The following is a 13,311-nucleotide window of genomic DNA, read 5'->3' on the forward strand; positions in this document are numbered from 1 at the left end:
ACATTGAACTGCTCATCTTTATTGATCTCCCTATTACACCTGTTTTCACTAATCCGGCTAAACATTTAGAAAACGATTCAAGGTTTAGAAATCAAATTGTTCCTAAGCATTCGAAGTACATCCCAAATGAAAATTACAAAAGCCTTCCTCAAAGAAGGTCCAAAAAAACACGAAAGGATTTAAAAAACAAAAAAAAACTATTTTCCCACTATATAGTTTTTAGGTGCTAAATAAACATTTTTATTTGTCCACTACTATCTACTCTAACCTATCTCCAGTTCTGTGGAAATCCTTGAGATTTTTTTAAGGTCTTTCTTTCACCCTCAATGAGTTAAAGGAACAAGGACATCTCTCTTCCACCGAGCAATGGTGCCTAATTCCCTTCAAATTCTATGCATATGTTAATTTTTTCTGAAAGCATTAGGTGAGAATTCTTCTCACAGTGGACTATCAGTGAAGTCAAAGGGAATCCGATTTGTCTGGATACTGGTGATTTGGCCACAAAAGGAAGAACCATTCCATGTACAACTTTTATTGGCACACAATACAAAAATGCATCTTCATTAGAACTACAGTAAAACATTTATGCTCTTTACTGCTAATTATGCCAAGAACTCAATGACAGAGGGAACTGGTTTGTTATGTAAGAAATAATCACACTATAAAAATTACGGATGAGCAGAGAAAAAAGGTTTGTACATTGCTCATAATTAATCAACAGTAACCCGAGCCAAACAGAAGAGGTCACTAAATGATTTAATCTTTGCCAATGAATCTTATGTTGTCATGAGTTTACTGGGGAATAGAAAGACTTCCTTTTGTACCTTGTTTTCATGGCATTTCTAAATCTAGCATATTCATGCATCAAAGTGAGATGCAACAAAGACTTTAAATTATTTATACATAATTCATATTATTGTTAGGCTTTCAGAACGAGTGGTACAGATTTAACGCTCTTCTACTGGCTTAACATGTCAGTACAGTGACCAAAAGAAAAAAAGTGAAATCAATATCTTGTAGTGGTCACCTCAACTAAGTCCTGATGTTCAGTGAAAAGCAACAAAAATGTTATTTTTGTTGAATAAGATGCTCAAGTGAATCTCAACGCCAAAATGGAGGAGCTGGAAGGAAACCTGTAATTATGTGCCTACACTTGCTCATAACATAACAGAGGCATATGGTCTGAAATAACAGAATCCCGTCCTTTTATTATGCTATTACACTTCTGCTTCTGGAACAGAGGTCTACTTCTGGTACGATGTGCATACTAGGTTTCACTTCACTGTACTCCATGACCTTTCAAACTATCTTACTCATTAGATTTCTCTAGCGTCCCACTAGTTTGCTTCCTGTTAACATAATTAATTATGTTATAATGTAAGGCTTGTAAAAACAGTTTAATCTAGTCCCACGAGGCAAGCTCACTACGAACAGGAACTGTGGTGATAAACGGAAAACAATTCGAGGTGAGAGAGGCCTTTAACTACACAAATAAAAGTATGTCTGCTGTTGGAATAAAAAAAAATACTAGGGTTAGAGTTAATATAAATTTGATGTACACATCGAAAACTTAACGCTTTCACTACGAGAGAGACGAGCCATGTGTTCATCTTTCAGACACTGACTGGGTTAAAACAAACATAGGCAAAGCAGTTCTAGTTATAAGAGCTGCCTCTTGCACTGGGGACATGAATTAGAAGCCTAAAAATTATCTCTGATTTAGGGGCCTGAAACTGCCCATATGTTCTCTGGGTAGTGCATTCAAGTTGAAGACTTTTTTCAGCTGAGCTGTTTCTGCTTTAATTATGCTAGCCAGTTGTCCGTTTACCAGAGCACCCTGTTTAGTAGGGGGAAAAATAAATGTATGTTTAGAAGTAAAGGAACAAGATTGTTTTTGTTCACTGTGTCAATTTATTTACATTATTCTTAAATTTTTTGTGACCTTTTTTTTTTAATAAAAAAAAAAAATGAATCGTCCTTAAACTTACCTTTTCAGCACCAAGAGAGACTCCTCACTGCATCCCCCTCCTCCTACAGTGAAGTCATCAATCGTGACGTTTATTATTTTATTCCAGTAAAATGGCTCTTTCAGAGATGTATTGTGGACAAACTGCAGATGTCACAAAGATCCACCATAGACAGGTCTTCTCTATGCCCACTTAGCCTTCAGTGACCCCGGACATTATACAGATTTAATCATTTTTTACTCTATCTTAGTCTGAAGCCCCTAATGGCTGTCTGATTGACAGCCACTAGAGGAATGGGTATTGCAACAAGACAACACTGCTAGTGCTGCTTAGGGAGTATAGGAATGGAATAAAATCAGCGTGTTGGCAACACGGAGAAGCTTTACCCTCCTTTGAGAAGTGTCCCCAATCAGGGAAAATCATTGAAGAGAGCAGAAGGAGTATGGGTGGACCTGAGATGGGTGTTATTCTGGCCTGAGAAGTGTAATTCTACAACATCTGGGGATCTACCTTTTGGGCAACCCTGCTCTAAAACATCATTAAAGGAGCACTAAAGTCATTATTGCCATTATTATTATTGCCATTTATATAACGCCAACAGATTTAATGAACTGGTTTGGGTGCTGTGGTCCTTCAGTTTTAAACTTGCAATATCAAACTTGGTTCTTACAGCTAACCTCAAATAGGAGCACATATGTTCCTTTGTGATAAGCATTGGATTGGAGCTTTAGACGTTTCTGTGTGATAGTGCAAGAGGCTGTTTGAGTGGCTGTAGGGATCTCTGTGCCTGCTCTAGTGGTTATGGTGCCAGGAGTGCCCTTTTGCCCTCCCAGAGTCTGGTTTTAAAGGACCGCTATAGTCACCCAGACCACTACAGCTCAATGAAGTGGTCTGGGTGCCAGGTCTCCCAGGTTTTAACCCTTCACATGTAAACATAGAAGTTTCAGAGAAACTGCTCTGTTTACATTGCAGGGTTAATCCAGCCTCTAGTGGCTGTCTTCCTGGCAGCCGCTAGAGGCGCTTCTGAGACGCTGAATGCGAAAATCGCATTCAGTGTGCAGAACGTCCATAGGAAAGCATTGAGAAATGCTTTCCTATGGGCATTTTTAATGCGCATGCAGCTCTTGCCATGCATGCGCATTCCGCTCCACTCGGAAGCTGACATCGGAGTGGGAGGAGAGGTCACCAGCGCTGGATTAAAGTAACCTTAGGGGGGGACCTTAGGGTTATATAGTATCAGGAAAACAAGTTTGTTTTTCTGACACTATAGTGATCCTTTCAGAGTAATCAGTCAAACTAATTTTGCTGCTAAGGATGTCCCTTTTAAGAGGTTGCAGTCTACATTAAAGCGGTACTGTCTCCTTTTGGGGACTTTGTATAATTTGCAAAGACCCCCGATGGTGATGTTGCCGCTGCGGATCTGGTAGCCGGGGGTTGGGGGAAGACAAAGGTGAGTTTAACTTACCCGAATCTGTCCTATCTGAGTGCTGCTATCTTCTACTGGCTTGTCCTCTTCTACTCCTGGCACTACAGTAGCCAGAGCTGATGTCACTGCTGAACTCTCGCACATGCCCCAGAGTACAGCATGGAAGTCTAATGAGGGTCCCGTGAGACAGTGGGATCCTCCATAGACAGAGCCAATTCCCTGCTGCCCTCACTGGTTATGCTTAGGGGATAGACACTTCTAGACTGTGGTAGCTTGGTCCAGTGTCTAGAAGTATAAGGTGTAGGAAAAAAGAGATTGCACTCCGAATGGTTTGGGCCACTGATGCTTCACCAGTAAATAATGCTACACCAATGGGCCTGATTGTTGGATATATTCCTGACTGTATGATTTATACAAGCTGAAAATGAAATACATTTCCAGAGAAATTACAAAATGTATATTTTTTTATCATGAATAAAATGGGTTGACAGCAAGAAATAAGAGGTTTTATTTTATATAAACTATCCATTGAGCCTTGGTAACATGTTGTGAACTTCTTCTAACACAAGCAGGTACAGATTAATGTGTACACAGAAAACAACCAATCAAATCTTTCCCTAGATGTTGACATCATTTATCCATTATATCCCATAAATACTTTTGACTTAACAAAAAATTCATGTCAGAAGCCTGGAACATTGCCCGTAGTCTTCAGAATAACTATGTGTGGCACCCTTGTCCGGGGAGATCAAATACACCTTAAGATAAAGATGTTTTTTATAATTTTATTTTAAGCTCTTTCATGTGGCATAAGGTCAAGCAGTGCATTGTGGGAGTCTAACGGTTAAATATCCACTCCGCTCAAATGTCTCCTAAAATGGCTTAGCGAGAGCTATCCCCCATGCAATATATAGCTATGTATGAGTAAAATTAGAGCATATTTGTAATACTTGAGATGGGTCGGTAATGGGCTTGCTAATAATATTGTGATAAAAATGTACCAAAGGTTTTCCCATGCATCAGCTTCAGCATTTGACCTTGTACTGGAATTAATACTGCTATTTTTACCATGTTTATTATTTTTCATTATGGTTGGAAAATATACATATCGGGGCAGATTTAACAAGGAAAAATGGGTGCTAGAAACATAGAAACATAGAATGTGATGGCAGATAAGAACAATTCGGCCCATCTAGTCAAGTCCCAATTTATTAAAATACTTTCATTAGTCCTTGGCCTTATCTTATAGTTAGCATAGCCTTATGCATATGCCACGCATGCTTAAACTCCCTCACTGTGTTAACCTCTACCACTTCAGCTGGAAGGCTATTCCATGCATCCACTACCCTCTCAGTAAAGTAATACTTCCGGATATTATTTTTAAACCTTTGCCCATCTGGGTACAGTATGCTAAATGATGATGATTATTTTGATTTGCTAATTGCTCTATATTTAGCAATCAGACACAGAAATGCTCCTGCTTTTGCACTTATAAATCTCCCCCTTAGTGTATTTGTGGACCTTTTGGCTGGTGGGGGGGGGGGGGGGGGGGGAGGGGGGAATGGTCTAATTTCCTTCTTCATTATTACTTGAAGGAGCACTCAAAGTGACATTACCATAACCACTGTATCTATAGTGACTGTGGTGATGGGAGTGCTCTGGCACCCTTCATTTTAAAACTTTAAACTTACCTTGGGGACAACCGGTGCTGTTACCTGCCTCCTCTACGGACAACTGAGAAGGAGGAGCATCCATTCTCCTGAGGTCCTCCATTGCTGGACTTTGGCCGTCCGTGTCAGCTGATTGCTCTCAGCCAATAAGCTAAACCCTGCATTCTAAAATGGTCTAAATCCTTGAATTGGGGGAGGGGGACAAGGGCTCTATTGGAACCATAACCACTACAGCATGCTGTAATGGTTATGGTCCTTGGAGTCTTCCTTTAAAATATACAAAGTGAAAATCAGTTTCATAGATATCAGTCTATCAGTTTGGATAGATAGATAGATAGAATCAGCTTTAATTAACATACAGAACATGAAATGTTGTTTCATTTAAAATCAATCTCTACAAAATCATAGCTACTTCTGTTAAACCACTGCGTAATAAACCTGCAGGATTGAAACTACAATAATAAGGATAGTTTTATTAAAATAATTACCCATCCCTACATAATTACACTGTAATGGAAAGTTATCCTCATCTTACACTAAGCACTCGAGTATAAATGTAAGCATTATTCTCAGAGAGCTAACGCCTGATGCCCTCTATTGGTAGATTTGGGGATCTGCATTCCAATTAATCTTTGTAAAATCACATGTATGGGATATATTTACTAAACAGTGAATTGTAGTGAAGTAAAAAAAAAAAAAAAAAAGAAGAAGATTTTTCACAGTTAAGTCCAAACACATCAAGTTGAATAAAATAATAGTTTGAGTTATATGCCAATTGGCTATTTTGCCCTAAATATATCAAATGCAGCTTTAGATAAACCCATAAGTCTGTATTTATTAAGTGTTTAAAACTATTACTTTCTATTTTGTCTAAACTGCCAATCAAACATTTAGCTTATGCATTTCAAGAATAAATGATTTTGTATTTGTTCAATTGCAAAGAATGATTGCTAGCATTGAGACAAAATGCAAAATGCTTTATTCACTAAACAGTGAGTTGCAGTGAAATATACCATACTAGTGGTAAAAAAGAAAAAAACATACACAAAAAAAATGGTTGGTAATAAATCGCAATCTGCATTTTAGTGCATTTTAGTGAGTAACATCAGATTTATGTGATATACAACAGAAAAACAACAAAGGTAAAGCATAGAAAATGCTCAGAAAACATGCTTTTTAAATATATATTTTTGGTTTCCAATAACTAGGAGCATTACACATCATCAATGATAAAAGTAAAAGTTATAGCCTGTTGCTTATGTTTCCTAGGGATTGAAGCATGCTTTCTTATCATCATATTCATCATATACATGAAAAAAATGTAAAAAATTTGCTGTTACTCCCGAGCCTTTTTAGAACGTAATGGTTTATAATACAGATGAAAATTGTACACAGATCACTAGCTATCCCTACTATGTTCAATGGAGATTTGAACTGCCATTTAACTTATCACTGACTCAAGAAACAGGGCAGTGATTTACAGCTGTGTTCCCATAGGTGGCACGGGCCTTCACTGGAAACCCAATAACAGGCTAGGATTGTATGAGAAGCCTGCTTTAGCACAGGTTAGTTGAGCAGTTGTTATGCCATTTTCAAGTAGACACATGTGTAGGTGTATCCTCATAGTCAGGCCTGTTTTGGGTTATTGGTCATATTTAACAACACTGGCCCAACCAATGCACTCAGAATCTTTTTAAAATGTGAAAACCTAAAGTCTGAAGAATAGGTACAAATATGTCTCATTATAAGTCAAAATAACTAGAAACCAGTCCCAATTGAGCACAATAATTATGCAAAATGAGGTGTTGCTTTCTAGATAATAATATCCTGACACTCCAATAGTTAAATCCCCATGAGTGTTATTTAGTGGTAGAAGTAAGGTAAAAACAGCTGTAGTAAATTCTATAGCAACATTCTGCGGTATCCTGTTGAGTGTACTGAATCTCTGGGAGGCTTGCAAAAATGAAACGTCAAAATACACATTTAAATTCTAATTTCTTTCTAAAGACATGCATTGTGTCTCTGGCACAAACCTAATCTAATATGAAAGCCAGAGAAGGGGGATCTGTAAAAAAGCATCTAATCACTGTCTAAGGGTATATCCCTCACACATAACTGCAATGTACACAAGGCATTGTGTTAGTCATAACATGGAATCATCCCCCACAGGGGTAAGCTGATCTATTAGGGGCTGACATGAGGTAGATATATGCCATAAGGCTTGTAAAGCATCAATCTACAATGGATTCTACCCTCAAAACTAATAATTAGGGACATTTAGAGTAATTTGATGACAGTGTAAGTCACTCCAAACAAAATGAATATTATACATCATATGAATATTAGCATAAACCTTATCCAAACTGTTAGAAATGTAATTTTTCATCATTCTTACTATAGCTAAGTCAGTATAGTAAGCTCCTAGCACAAACTGGGGAGTCTCCTAATTACTAACATAACTCTGGGGTGGTTTGAAACTGGTGTAGAATAGTTTGCAGAGGAAACTTGGAGAGAAGTGACAGGTCCCCCAAATCTCAAGTGACCTCAGACCAAGCCAGCTGCAAAAATACTGAATTTTTTTATTATGGTGTCAATCTAGGCCCATCAAGTAACACAATAGTTAAGTATACCCCCCCCCCCCCTTCCCTCCAAGAAACAAAAAACAACAACAAAATAAATAAAGACAGTTCTAGAAAAGGACTGCAAAACTTTAAGTCAGCTCACAGAGCAGTAAGCATTCTATATTTTGGATAATTTTTCACAACCTACCTTCAGCTGGGGAAAAATTATAAGAAAGATAGATAGCTAGATATATAGATAGAGTTCTAAAAGCTGCAGTATTCCAGTGAAACACAGTTATGCCATTTCCACCATATACAAAACAGTGCTTGTTGTCAAAGGACTTTCATAACCAGCTGTTTAGAGGTCTATGTCTCTCCCCAAATAATACTACTACTAATTGCTACCTGAGTATCAGTGTTGGATACGGTGTACTCTGTTATAGAATGGAAGGATAGTGACAGCCATACTGAGAGATAGACTTAACCCTTTAAGGGCCAGTGGTTTGTGTTCCCTATCTAGCACTTACTTTCAGAGGGGTAATAAGGCAGCATGTCTATTTTGTACACCTCCCTGGCATAGTATTCGTCATTCCTCTCCTTCTCGCAGGAGCTGGCTCTCTGGTTGGCTTTGTCCTGTAGCAGGTCCCTGGTGCTGTTATAAATGGCGATGACATCCTGGGAGACCTCCTCGGGTTCAGGGTAATCCTCTGGGGGGCTGTTGAGCTTGAGTTTGCTCAGAATCTGTCCTCTGATCGCCTCGATCCTCTTCCTCATGAACTGATCCATGTCCAGGGCGCTGCAGGTAGACAGGCTGAGAGTCACCGTGGCCAGGTCCAGGATAAAGAACACGCTTAGGAAATAGTAGTGCATTTTCTGATGGGTCCTTTTTTTTTTTTTTTAAATCCTATCAGTTAAAAAAAAAAAATCAAAATAACAGAACACAAAAAACGCCCCCCAAAAATAGCTTTATATGTATATATATATATATATTTCTATATACACACATATACAAATTTCTTTACAAAACTGAAGATGTGCAAAAGATTGTAAAAAAAAAAAATGCAAAGTAGAAAAAAATCAAAATATTAAAAAATATATACTACTTCAAATGTCGAAATAAGAATAAAAAGGTGTACAGGGGTTCAGTATGCTGATGAGTCAAACTCATGAAGGTGATGGGCTGAGGGGTAGTGTCAGTGTGGGTAGGTGCTCAGAGATGAGAAGTATGTGGGGTGGTGGGAGAAAGCCCTCCAGATCTCCTCTAGATCCAAGCTAAGTCGGGGCAAACATAAACGTGTGTTGTGGTTCTGAAGGTAGGTCCTGGGCTCCAGTAGCCAGCAAGGGATCCCTATCCCCCGTGTGCTGAGTGAGAGAGCTGGAAATCCGACGTGTCCTGCAGGCTGCATCCAGCCAGGCTTCCTCACACAGTCTGCATCAACCATCAGCTGGAGGCTGGGCTGTTCAACGTTCCAAACTTCCCCTCCAGCAACCACTAGGAACTGGCAACAAAGTATCAGTCCCCCCACTATACCCAGCGTTCGAGAAGCTCTAGCTTGTCCTGACTGTTTGATGTTCCTTCCATGTGTCAGCTGCTCTCTGACTGCTGTGCTGACTGCTGCTGGTTGAGCTCCCCTTGCTCTGCCTGACAAACTTTGCAAGCAGATAACATCACGGTCTTGCAGGGCAGGGAGGGAGAGATTTATAAGGTCTCACTGAACCACGTGTTTGCCTTCCACAAAGTGACGTGGTTGGGGGACATACTAAAAGGAATGACAGATTGGAATGCCCATAGACTTTAACAAGGCAGTGGAATGCCCTTAGAGAATAATGGAAGTGAAAGGAATGCCCATAGAGAATAATGGAAACAAAATATTTCAATTAGAGATAAAACTATAAGACATATGAAATAAATATTTTGCTACAATACTCTCCAGATTTTTTAAATTGAGATTAGGTGGGATTATTAATGTTTTCTTTGGAATGACAAGGGTGAATGACTAAAGAGAATGCCCATAGACTATAATGGAGGCAACACATAAACTCATTCACAGGTAAATCTGTGTTATGTAGCAAATTCATCTTTACCACAGGTGTTCCCCAACTACAGCAGTAGATTATAAAATTAAAAGTAACTGGGATTATAGCTCTTTTCTATGGAATGACAATTAAATGATACAATGGAATGCCCATAGACTATAATGGGAAGCAATATGTGACTTGGAATCTGAACCGTGAAACATATCAAGTAAATCTTTTGCAGGCATACTCTACGAGTTCAGTGGCAATTTTTGAAATTGAGTTTAAATGGGATTATCATTGTTTTCTATAGAATGACAATGGTGAATGACTAAAGAGAATGCCCATAGACTATAATGGGAGGCAACACACAAACTCATTCACAGGTAAATCTGTGTTATGTAGCAAATTCATCTTTACCACAGGTGTTCCCCAAGTACAGCAGTAGATTATAAAATTAAAAGTAGCTGGGATTATAGCTCTTGTCTATGGAATGACAGGTAAATTATACAATGGAATGCCCATAGACTATAATGGGAAGCAATATGTGACTTGAAATCTGAACCGTGAAACATATCAAGTAAATCTTTTGCAGGCTTATTCTACGAGTTCAGTGGCAATTTTTGAAATTGAGTTTAAATGGGATTATCATTGTTTTCTATAGAATGACAATGGTGAATGACTAAAGAGAATGCCCATAGACTATAATGGGAAGCAATATGTGACTTGGATTCTGAACCGTGAAACATATCAAGTAAATTTTTTGCAGACTTACTCTACGAGTTCAGTGGTAATTTTTGAAATTGAGTTTAAATGGGATTATCATTGTTTTCTATAGAATGACAATGGTGAATGACTAAAGAGAATGCCCATAGACTATAATGGGAGGCAACACAAACTCTTTCACAGGTAAATCTGTGTTATGTAGCAAATTCATCTTTACCACAGGTGTTCCCCAAGTACAGCAGTAGATTATAAGATTAAAAGTAACTGGGATTATAGCTCTTGTCTATGGAATGACAGGTAAATGATACAAGGGAATGCCCATAGACTATAATGGGAAGCAATATGTGAGTTGGAATCTGAACCGTGAAACATATCAAGTAAATCTTTTGCAAGCTTACTCTACGAGTTCAGTGGCAATTTTTGAAATTGAGTTTAAATGGGATTATCATTGTTTTCTATAGAATGACAATGGTGAATGACTAAAGAGAATGCCGATAGACTATAATGGGAGGCAACACATAAACTCATTCACAGGTAAATCTGTGTTATGTAGCAAATTCATCTTTACCACAGGTGTTCCCCAAATACAGCAGTAGATGGTAAAATTAAAAGTAACTGGGATTATAGCTCTTTTCTATGGAATGACTGTTAAATGATACAATGGAATGCCCATAGACTATAATGGGAAGCAATATGTGACTTGGATTCTGAACCGTGAAACATATCAAGTAAATATTTTGCAGGCGGGTGGGGGCCCTAAAGTAAAATAAGACGGTTGGGACCTATTGTCCTCCCCCTGGCCCCCACCCATGAGCGGCGGGTGGGGGCCCTAAGTTACAATGGGGGGGACCTACTGCTCGGTGGGTGGGGGCCCTAAATAAGATTGAGGGGGGACCTACTGTCCTCCCCCCTGGCCCCCACCCTGTGTGGTGGGTGGGGGCTCTAAATAAGATTGAGGGGGGGACCTACTGTCCTCTGGCCCCCACCCCTGAGCGGTGGGTGGGGGCCCTAAATAAGAATGAGGGGGGGGACCTACTGTCCTCCGGTGCCCACCCCTGCACGGTGGGTGGGGGGCCCTAAATAACAATGAGAGGGGGGAACTACTGTCCTCCTGCCCCCCGGCCCCCACCCCTGAGCGGCGGGTGGGGGCCCTAAATTTAGAATAAGGGGTGGGGACCTATTGACTTACCCCCCTTGCCCACACCCCTGCACGGTGGGTGGGGGCCCTAGATAAAAATTTAACCCCCCCCCCGTCACTCCCCTACCCCCAAAAAATAACCTCTACCTACACCCCTCATCCTAAAAATAATAAGGGGGACCATAACCTAGATACCTGTAAAAAATAAAAATAAATAAACTTACCCATTGATGTCTTCTTTCTTCTAAAATCTTCTTTTTTTCAGCCCCAAAAAAGGCCAATTAAAAATCCATAATAACCGACGCACTTTAAAAATAAATAATAATAAAACAAGCGAAAAAAAAAAATCCATCTTCCCCTGGAGAGCTCCGCGCAGACTGAGCTCTGCAGGGCGAGGGAAAGGGTTATAAAGCCTTGCCCCGCCCTGCAATCAGGCTCAGAGCACTCTGATTGGTGGGTTTAAGCCATCCAATCAGAGTGCTCTGACAGGTAAGTCTCTACATTTACCTGTCATGGCACTCTCATTGGTTAGCTTGAAATCCACCTATCAGAGTGCTCTGTGTCATTTTACACAGCGTGGGAAAGTTCTTTGGAATTTTCCCACACTGTGTAATTAAACTTATAACAACACTCTGATTGGTGGATTTAAAGTAACCAATCAGAGAGTTATGAGTCAAATTACACAGCGTGGGAAAATTCCAAAGAACTTTCCCACGTTGTGCAAAATGACACAGAGCACTCTGGCTGGATTTCAAGCTAACCAATCAGAGTGGTCTGTGTCATGTAACACAGCGTGGGAAAATTCCAAAGAACTTTCCCACGCTGTGCAAAATGACACAGAGCACTCTGATTGGTGGATTTTAAGCTAACCAATCAGAGTGCCGTGACAGGTAAATGTAGAGACTTCCCTGTCAGTCTCTTCAAACCTAAAAGAGTAACGGAGAATTTCCTAGGACACCCCATCGGTTTCTACAGATGCAAGATGTGTCTTGCCTGTAGGAATATGGGGAATATTAAAGAGAGCAAAGTGGAAAAATTTAGGTCAGAGAGAACGCAAAGAGAATACAAGATTAAAGAGCACATTTCTTGTCACAGCAATAATGTGATCTATTTGTTGAAATGTCCATGTAGATTGGAGTATGTGGGAAGGACGACCCGTCCACTCCACGTAAGGATAAGAGAACATATTTATAATATTAGAAAAGGATTAGAAAGTCATAGTGTCTCAGAACATTTTAAAAAAGTGCATGGACAGGATCCACGGGGACTAGAGTTCATAGGCATTAAGAAGGTACAGCGGGACTGGAGGGGAGGTGATTTTATTCGTAAGATCGGACAGGAGCAGATGAGATGGATATTTCAAATGGAAACACTAACTCCGTCCGGTCTTAACAAAGATTTTGAACTTTGTAATTTTCTTTAGTATTTATTTAAAAAAAAAAAAAAAATTATGTTTTTATATTTGTGATCTTAATTTTTTTTTGTAGTATATATTTTTTTACTGATTGTTACGTCATGAACATATGTATTTATATTCACGATGCTAATTAAGCAAAAATAGTTTTTTGGAATTTCTTATCACATATATAAATATGTGCAAAATTTGGTTTAGGCAATATACCCCATTTTATCAAGTTTTAAGTATTTTCAAAAGTAGTTGTTTCTTTTTCTCTTTTTTTCTAAACAAATGAGCTGCCATGAAATAAGTTTCAAAGTGCTAAATACCCCCATTTATGTAGGGGTGTATATGTTTTTTGTTCCCTAATCTGGTTTTTAGATGGATTTTTAGTGGTATTATGAGAATGTG

General features: G+C 39.2%; 1 protein-coding gene across 1 annotated transcript in view; it reads right to left on the reverse strand.

The window, feature by feature from the left end:
- The window catches only part of TGFB2 (transforming growth factor beta 2), a 119,329-nt gene extending 110,038 nt beyond the window's left edge, over positions 1 to 9,291 (reverse strand). Inside the window, exon 1 of the mRNA XM_063443821.1 lies at positions 8,152 to 9,291. Within this exon, the coding sequence (XP_063299891.1) occupies positions 8,152 to 8,494 (343 nt within the window). The 5' untranslated portion in view covers positions 8,495 to 9,291. The remainder of the gene's footprint in view (positions 1 to 8,151) is intronic.
- Positions 9,292 to 13,311: the final 4,020 nt, after the last annotated feature.

This window comes from Pelobates fuscus, chromosome 2, assembly GCF_036172605.1.
Source record: "Pelobates fuscus isolate aPelFus1 chromosome 2, aPelFus1.pri, whole genome shotgun sequence".
Classification (NCBI taxonomy): domain Eukaryota; kingdom Metazoa; phylum Chordata; class Amphibia; order Anura; family Pelobatidae; genus Pelobates; species Pelobates fuscus.